Source organism: Squalius cephalus, assembly GCF_949319135.1.
Source record: "Squalius cephalus genome assembly, chromosome: 8".
Classification (NCBI taxonomy): Eukaryota; Metazoa; Chordata; class Actinopteri; order Cypriniformes; family Leuciscidae; genus Squalius; species Squalius cephalus.
The window spans coordinates 41545605-41555604 of record NC_137129.1 but is presented as its reverse complement, the minus strand read 5'-3'; the positions used below and the strand labels follow the sequence as shown (position 1 = coordinate 41555604).

General features: G+C 36.1%; 2 protein-coding genes across 2 annotated transcripts in view; one reads left to right on the top strand and one right to left on the bottom strand.

Moving 5' to 3' along the window:
* Positions 1–2501: 2501 nt before the first annotated feature.
* tmem42b (transmembrane protein 42b) lies at positions 2502–8391 on the top strand. Its single transcript, XM_079879793.1, has 3 exons — positions 2502–2758; positions 3054–3200; positions 4377–8391. Exons 1-3 carry the CDS (start codon positions 2552–2554, stop codon positions 4515–4517), a joined length of 495 nt encoding a protein of 164 aa, XP_079735919.1. The 5' UTR covers positions 2502–2551; the 3' UTR covers positions 4518–8391.
* Positions 8392–9779: 1388 nt separating this feature from the next.
* The window catches only part of zdhhc3b (zDHHC palmitoyltransferase 3b), an 11599-nt gene continuing 11378 nt past the window's right edge, over positions 9780–10000 (bottom strand). Inside the window, exon 7 of the mRNA XM_079879789.1 lies at positions 9780–10000. This exon is cut by the window's right edge and continues 628 nt beyond it. The gene's annotated coding sequence lies outside the window, so the exon portion shown is untranslated.

Here is a 10000-nt window from a genome sequence, read left to right as displayed (position 1 = left end):
TCACTTCTCATCATCTCTGAAGAGCTGATGTTGATTCTTGTTTTATTACGAGCGCTGTCTCGTTCTCTTTTCTCTCCTCTCCTCTGTTTGCCGTTTTTTTTGGCCTTAGTTTCATGAATTTATTTGCCATAACTCAAATTATACATCATTGTGAAGAGTTATCTCATGTGTTTTGTGTTGCCTGCTGACGCCAGAGATGCTGAACTCTGAATATATGAGCAAAATCCAAATATCCCTGCTTTTTATTTTTTAATGAAAACTATCACAAAACCATTTTGGTTAATTGCAATAAAGATGAATTAGACTAAGATATGAACATTAGATGAATTTAAATAAAAATGTGAAATGTTGCCTTGGCAACTAACTGGATAAAATAAGTTTAAGGGTATATAGAAACATATACAAGTATTTGATTTGATTTGATTTTATAGTATATATAAATACTAAAATAACACTTCCATCAGGGAGTAAAAACAGCACAACATCACTTTAGATTGGAATCCGATCACCATCTCTCATTAAAGTGCGAGATCTTCAGTGAAAGAGCTGATCTGAGAGCAGTCTGAGTGTCTCTCTCTGATAAGGTCATGATTCTGGTTTCTGTCCGAGGATCGTCTCATTATCATTCACTGCTTTCACAGAAACACTGGACTTCACTGGAACATCCTTCAACCGTTCATTTTTACAATGTATTCATTTATTTAAATAAAGAAGTCTCTTCTGCTCACCCAGGCTGCATTTATTTAATCAGAAATACAGTAAAAACAGTGAAATATTATTAGAATGTAAATCAGCTGTTTTCAATGTAAATATGTATTAAAGTGTTATTTATTCCTGTGATCAAAGCTGAATGTTCAGCATCATTACTCCAGTCTTCAGTGTCACATGATCCTTCAGAAATCAGTATAATATGATGATTTGATGCTCAAGAAACATTTAATGTTATTATTAATGTTGAAAACAGTTGTGCTGCTTCATTATGGTAAGCCATTTTGGCTTTTTTCATATATATTTGTGCCATTCAAATTCAATTGTTGATATCAAGAACTGATTTCTTACTAGTTGAAATTCCAATTTCACATATCAGAAATACAATTATACCTCATAATTTTTTATATCAATAATTACTTTGTTACTATAGTAAAAATATAAATTCCTGATATCAAAAACTCAACTGTTACTTGTTGAAATGTTCATTCTTGATATTAGTAAATGTATAGGCTATTTCAACATGTTACATTTGTTATTTCTGATATCTGAAAATGCATTTCTGATATCAATAGCCTAAGAGAGTAATTTCAGATCTAAAATGTTTTTCTTTCTAACGATTACATTCATGATATCAGAAAATAATATTGTCACTATAGTGACAATCGAATTAGTGATTTCAATTTTTTTTACTATATCCAACTGTTGATATTAAGAATAGACCACGTAATTATTGATATCAAAAATGATGATTTTTACTATTAAGAATTGTATTTCTGATAAGTGAAATTTCAACTAGAAATCAGTTTTTGTATATCAACAATTGAATTTGAATGGCAACCTATGGTGACATTTAACTTGTGAAAATACAATTACAGATATAGTTTTTACTATAGTAGACATTTAATTCCTGATATGAAAAATTGGCATTTAACTTGTGAAAATTGAATTGTTGATATCCAGAAATCATATGAATAAAAGTCTAAATGGCTTGCCTTAGCTTCATATGAACCTTGCCAGAACGTTCTGAGAACTTTCCCTGTTGGTTTTGCACTTTCATTTTTTTTACATCACTTCTGCAATAATCTGCTGAATGTCTAGGTCTGTATTCCGAAGAATTACAACCATTTCATATTTATTCATATTTCATATTTATCCTCAAAAGGGAGATGTGACAGTTAACAGTAAATTAAACAAAGCATGAACTACAGTTCAGACAGCCTTTATTAACCCCTGGAGAAGTGTGGAGCACTTTTATGATAGACAGATGCACTGATGGACAGATGCACTTTTATGATGGACAGATGTACTTTTATGATGGATAGATTCACTTTTATGATGGACAGATGCACTTTTATGATGATAGATGCACTTTTATGATGGACAGATGCACTTTTATCATGATAGATGTACTTTTATGATGGATAGATGCACTTCTATGATGGATAGATGCACTTTTATCATGATAGATGTACTTTTATGATGGATAGATGCACTTTTATGATGGATAGATGTTCTTTTATCATGGATATATGCACTTTTATGATGGATAGATGTACTTCAGATGGATTTTATGGACTTCAAAACAGAAACAGCCATTCACTGCCATTATAAAGCTTGGAAGATCCAGGACATTTTGTTTATATAACTCAGATTGTATTCGTCTGAAAGAAGAATGTCATATACCCATATGATGGCTTCAGGGTGAGTAAATCATGGGCTAATCTTCATTTTTGGGTGAACTATCCCTTTAACTAAAACGCAGCATGGACTCCAGTTCCCAGAATGCACCTGTTCTCCGGACAGTGATGCTGACGCGTGAGTGTTTTCGCAGTGCTGGAGAATGAGGTGTGATGGGTCTGCTGCTGAAGTCATGTTTCCCGGTGTCCTGTACGCGTTGCTCGCGGGGTTTCTCGGCGCCGTCGCGTCCTCGTCCGCCAAACTGTCTCTCGGAACCGACTATCTGAAGGGTGTGTGTGAGACGGGCCTGCGGACCTGGGGCGAGCAGAGGAAATTCACGCAGCACAACGACACGAGCGCGTGCGACTGGGTGAGTGTGTGTGTGTGTGTGTGTGTGAGTGAGTGAGTGAGTGAGTCACTGCTGGAAAACACAGCAAACACCCGCACTGTCTCATCATCACGCTTCACACACACACACTGCGCAGTGCATGCATGATGATGATGATGATGATGATGCTGTTACGTGACAGACATGCATGACCTTCAGCTCCGCGCGCGCGCGCACGTGCCATCGCTCTTCTTGATGCATTAGTGAATCCCATTAGACATTTATGGCTGCTGAATATTGCAGTGTGTAACAAGTGTTTTCCACTTCCCCGTGACAGCTGCACATTCCTCTCCGGCTGCTGTGTGGAGGTCTGCTGTTCACCTGTAATGCTGTGATGTGGACCTTCCTGGCCAAAGCCCTGAGGAGCTCGTGCTCGTCCGCGCGCACCACTGTGACCACCACCGCCTCCAACTTCATCTCCTCTGTGAGCAAACTCCTTCTCAGGAGAGAGGGATGCATTCATGTTTGAAATTGCATATGACATTTCCATGCATTCGGATTAGAATACACAAAAGTTTGACTTTAGCATATTTGTCAGTCATACATAAATTTCACAGGTACTTTTTTAACTGAGTAAATGTAATTATTTTCAGAATAAACAGATTTATGTTGATTCTAAGCCATCATCTTAGATCAAATCATTATTTAAATAAAATTAAATAGATGAACATAGTTAATGAACTATGCCAGGATTTTTTTTTTTGAGTGCAGAAATCCTACTTGTTTCTTTTCCAAATGTGCGGCTAACAAATATTCATCAGTTTATTAGTTTGTTTTAGTGCTGTCAATTGATTAATCATGATTAATCACATCTAACATAAAAGTTTGTCAATATATAATATATGTGTGTGTCTGTGTATAATATATACACACACACACGTTTACACACTTTTATGTTAGATGTGATTAATCGATTTGACAGCACTAGATTGTTTTTGTTAAAACTGTTGCATCCAAATGGATGAAAATTGTATATGCAATTTAAATACATAAATCTTAAATTTACACTCTAGATATGCCCAGCTTACTCATAATTATAAAATCAAATATTAATAACAAATTAAAATGAAATAATTCCTCAGCTTGCAAAACGCTCCAGTATGTCACGTGTAATATATGTGTATAAATCATCATCCGGTCATCATGAATGACTTGAAAAATCATAGAAAGATCATTATTTATAGATCAAACATGACTGCAAAAAATATTAGTGTTTTAAATGACAAATTGTGGCAAAAAGTTAGTTTGGATTTGGGTTGCCAATGAATGTGCAAAAAAAAAAAATGGACATGAAATATTTGATTAAAAAAAATATTTTATTAAATATAAATTTAAATCGTAATAAAAATGATAAAATACAGTAGTCAACATTTGAAGTGGATCAAAACCTTTTCATCAAAGTAATACATGAATTTTGAACAATACCGTTCTTGTCTTTGATGAACTTTTTTGGTCCACTTCAAATGTTGAAAATGTTGTAAACCTAAAATAATAGTCCATTGTAGCTTAGAAAATAATAGCCTAATGTGAATTAGTCTATTATTGGTATTAATGTGATGGTCTGTCAGTGCGTGTGTGCTGATGTGCGTCTGCTCGACAGGCGTTTCTGGGGCAGCTGATATTCGGGGAGACCCACGTGGCTCTGTGGTGGACGGGCATCTCTCTGACTCTGTCTGGTCTTCTGGTGCTTCATCACACGTCGCCCAACCTCACACAGTCCCACGCCAGCAAGAGAGAGTGACCCGCTGACCACGGTCTGACCGATGACAGCTTCATCACCATCATCATCATCATCATCACTCACTATGGGTCCAAATGCTCGAAGACGCACAAATACGCGCATTTTCTTTTGCTTCACGGCACCAGAGCTGCTCGAAATATATATCTCACATGGAAGATCTACTGTCATGCCAAAGATCTGTTTAAATATTTTAAAACATTTATTTATATGCATTATTATTTAGTATTAAAAATCCATAAGAAAGCATGAGCCTATATCACTTTTAATGTGATAATGATGAATCTCAGGCGTCTAACATGTCTGGATCATATTTCACCTCAAAATCAAAAGAAAAAGAGAATACGTGTTTTGAATAAACAAGATGGAGGCTGATTTTAGGACCATAAAATAATTGCTAAAAAACTGAAAATTCTACAAAAACTCACTAGATGCAGATGAGCAATTTCATTTTTGAGTGAAATATTTATGGTAACACTTTACAATAAGCTCCAACATAATGCGTTAACTAACATGAAGATGCCAATTGATTTGGCATTTAATTTAATATTTTTCTTGGTTTCAAGTTCCAGTTGCTGCTTCTGGTCATGCCCTCAGTGACATCACTTCCTTCAGTTTTGCAGATTCGCAGTCATTCCCTCCATCATCCTCCAGCACTGTGAGCGCCGCGCGTGGCAATAATAACTGCAAACCTCGGCATTGTACATCCTTCACCGGAAGATGCTTTTCCGAAATATATGCCACATATCTTATGCATGCAAACATCCAGTGATGTGAGAGCAAAGACACTTCCTGTAGCTGTGTGAACAAACACCAACCAAAACCTGTTCTTCAGCCCCTTCTTCAAACACACCGAGACTTAGCAGGAGGATGCAGTCACGCTTGCTGTTCGACCTGTGTAATCACATATATTTCCTCATTTTTTTTAAACTTGAGTGTTCATCAGAGGGGTCCAAGACCCCAGGACTTTTGTCGCACTTGGATTCGAGGAGTTTTGTGGTTGAAATTGAAAAAAGTGACAAATCCTTCCCTCGCGGCTCAATTTGACCCCCTTAGGAATTAATGGAATGTGAGGAATGCTTCATTACACATAGAAAAACCTTAAAATGCTCAAAATTCAAACTAAAAATGCTAAAACTTTACCATTAAAAAAAAAAAAGATTTTATAATGTCTACATGTGTATCTGAATGCATACTGAAGAGAAACTGACTTTAGGACCCAGCAGAACAGCTCATTTGCGCCATATAGAGCTATAACGCCATCTAGTGGCAAGAGTCATGAAATATCATGTTATATTATGTTTCAACAAGAGGTCGGCAGACACCCAATGTAAGAGATTTTGAGCTGTATTAAAGGAGCACGCCGACTTTTTGGGACTTTAGCTTATTCACCGTATCCCCCAGATAAGTCCACACATACCCTCTTCATCTCCGTAACTCAGTCTGACGCACCCACCGCTAGCCTAGCTTAGCACAAAGACTGGAGGTAAACGGCTCCAGCTAGCATACTGCTCCCAATAAGTGACAAAATAACGCCAACATTTTCCTATTTACATGTTGTGATTTGTATTGTCACAGCGTGTACAAATAACAAGGTCACATGAGATACAACCATCTTCTAACCGTATACATACTGGGAACTATATTCTCAGAAGGCGAAGCACTGCTACTTCTGCGGAGTGATTTACTCCAACTCTGAGCAACTCCTGTTACTTTATCCTCTACAGTAAAAGACCTGGGTGTTGTACTAGATTGCAACCTGTCTTTTGAAAATCATATTTCATATGTTACAAGAACAGCCTTTTTCCACCTTAGAAACATTGCTAAGCTACGTAACATGCTATCAGTTTCTGATGCAGAAAAGTTAGTTCATGCATTCATGACCTCGAGACTAGATTACTGTAATGCTTTATTAGCTGGTTGTCCTGCATCCTCAATAAACAAGCTACAGTTAGTCCAAAATGCCGCCGCTAGAGTTCTTACTAGATCAAGAAAATATGATCATATAACACAGATTTTATCATCACTACATTGGTTACCTATAAAGTTCCGTATTAACTACAAGGTATTGCTACTGACTTATAAAGCCCTAAACGGCTTAGCTCCAGTCTATTTAACCGATTGTCTATCGCCCTATAATCCATCGCGCTCTTTAAGATCACTAAATTCAAGGCTTTTGGTCATACCTAGGATATCCAGATCAACCAAAGGAGGGAGAGCATTTTCACATTTAGCTCCAAAACTCTGGAATAGTCTTCCTGATACTGTTCGTTGCTCAGACTCGCTCTCCCAGTTTAAAACTAGATTAAAGTCGCATCTCTTCAGCCAGGCATTCATATAATACTTTTAATCTTACAGTTAAATCCGGTCTCTAGTTCATAAACGCCAGAGGAGAACTGGCCCCCGACTGAGCCCGGGTTCTCCCAAGTTTGTTTTTCTCCATTAGGTCACCTGATGGAGTTTTTCGGTTCCTTGCCACTGTTGCCTTTGGCTTGCTCAGTTGGGGATATTTGGGGGATATTTAATTTTAATTTTATCAATCAATAAATTCCACTAGAAACAAATCTTGTTGTATTATTTTAATTTAATACTGTGAAGCTGCTTTGATACAATCTGTATTGTGAAAAGCGCTATACAAATATACTTGACTTGACTTGAGCGAACTCTGCTCCTCACCACGGGGTTCTCTGTGCTGCGAGCAAATCACTCCGCCCAAATAGCAGTTAAAAAAACTAGAAAAAATATTATCAAAATGAAATAAAAAAAGCTTTATGGACAAAAAAACAACAAATTAAGAATAATTTTAGGGCTTTGTGTCATCTTGACCCGCGAGGGAAAGATGTGTTACAAAGTGCGAGGGAAGGATGAAGGTTAAGAAAGCAAATGGAGTCTTTTTTTCCCATTTCCAAACCACAAATCAGCTAGAAACCGCCTTAAGCTGGTTTGCGGATCTTCCAGCGGGTGTGTCATCATCATTAGGGGACTGAAGGACCAGGTCTGGCACTTCCTGTGAATTACTCTAGTTCTTCCTGTGGTCTCGGTTGGCCGCATGAACCCGGACACTCGTAGAGCAGCTAAACATAGATATTAATAAAATAAACATGGACCGAATGCGTTACACACGTCCATTCGTTGCGCAAAAACACCATATAATGTGACGTTATAAAGTCCCTGGCAATGTGATGTTTTTAATGTGTTTAATGTTGAGAACATTCGTCCTGCTGTATTTAATCATAACTTCCACATTACATGCAAATAATATTTCATATGGCTATAATTAGGGGTGTTTCAGATGATGAACATTAAATGCATCCACTGCAGAATGTAATAATCAGCTGAAAGGAGTAGAGCACACACACATTGAAATGGTTTCACTTCATTTAGTTGCCTAAATCAATTTTAGAATTGAATTGTTAGAGCAAATAATTGACACCCCTAGTTATAATGATGCAAACAGACTAATAATTGTTAATGTGTTAATGCTGAATCAAGGCCAAAGTGACACTTGTTTCTATATAGCACGTAGTATTTGAGATGCGAAATATTAAAATATGAATAAGTTGCCTTATATGCGGGCATTCCTTCTGTGTCATGATCATATATTGTCATATTTGGCATTAGATACTGTATCACTGGGGACCAAACGTGTGTAAATCTTTGACTATGATTTCAAATGAATGGATGAATGAAATGAACTCAAGCATCTTGTAATAATAAGATCTCTCATTCATGTAGCATTTGTGTCTGTTTGCCTTAGTCACTGTATAACAATAAGGCCACATTTATAAATGTGTAAATAGTTTTATTATTTAATGGACAAACTAGAGGTCTGTAAACTCATCACTACAACATTGAATCATTAAACCGCTATAAAGTGTGTTGTGCGATTGTTTCTTTGTCAACAGCATGTGTGTGTGGACAGAAAACACAGATTTTACACCAGTTTCAGGATCATTTTACAAGTTTGAATCTGTAGATTTGATTCCTCATAGACAGTGTTGAGGAAAGTTACTTTTAATGCGTTAGAATAATACTCAGTAATGGTGTTGACTTATGAATTTACACATGGTTTGTCTTAAAGCATATTAAAAACACCACATAGACACATAAACAACATTAAAAGCTGGATTTACACCACGGGGACATTAACATTACAGGTTAAATTACTAACTGTAAAACTCTTCATTGAAAGCTGAAAGTAACATATTTTGTTATGTTTGTAAATTTGATCATGCACGCATGAGTGCACAATTTTAATTATTTAACAAAAAAAAGCAAAATAATGAAGTAAAAAAATAATAAAAATAATAACGTGTATTACCTCAATGCTCAAATACTGTGAAAAATGAATAAAGTAATGCACTACTTCACTCATTACATCCAAAAAGTAATCTGATTACTTAATTCACATTACTTGTAATGTGTTACCTGCTCAGAAATCATCAAAAACCGACAGAGGAAAAACACAGCAATGAAAAACAACAGAAAGAGAAATTTATTGAACTGACTTTCAAAGTGAAAGCAAAGCGAAAAACACCCAAAACTGCATTAAGATATTGATATACTTTTAAAATACATGCACAACATGAAGCACAGATTCAAAAAAAAAAAAAAAAAAAAAAAAAGACAGGCAAAAGAATGTGCAAAGAAAATAAAAAATAGAAATGTCAATGAAGACTGAACGTTAATGAAGACCCGTAGAAAGCGTTAAACACTGATCCACCAGCACAGACACTGAACACCTCAATGCACTGAAATCCAATGAACTTTCAGTCGAAAACGTAATTGTGCTCAAAACAGGACGTCTACATCCGTTTGTCTCTAGTTTAACAGCGTTGGAGGCTGCAGAAGATGAAGGCGAGATGAATATCTGATGGTCTGAGCTGGATTTGGAAGAGAAACAGGACTGATTTCATCATGTGAACCTGAGGGACAAAGACAGCAGCCATCTGGATTCAGGAAGATCAAGCTCACGCTCAAACACTGTAGTGACACCGTATGTAGGAATCCATGAGCACCCCCGCCTGAAGACAGTGAAGTATTGCTAACAGTGTATTATAGTCGCACGGCTATTTCTACGTCTGCGTTCATAAGGGAATTACATTAACCCCATGAATCAGTCAAAAAAACTTCATATTTCACCCCAAAAATCAACAGAAAAAATGTTTAGCATCGAGAATCAGGCAAGATGAATTGACATCATTCTCAAGATTAATAAACAATGTAAATGCAAAAGAAAATTTTATATTTTTGTATATATATATTGTATATATATAATTTTAGCATTTATTGCATGTATGTTTTTTTTACATAATTCAGTAAAAATGACTATTACAGTGAGGAGAATCACCAGTGAGAATAAGAAGAAAAAAATAAAATAAAATCATGATAATGTAAATCTAAGGGTTAAATGCATTTAATTATCATGAAAATAGTCACGATGCAAAAGAAAAAGAAAAAAAGAGGATTTTGCTGTGGAATACGAC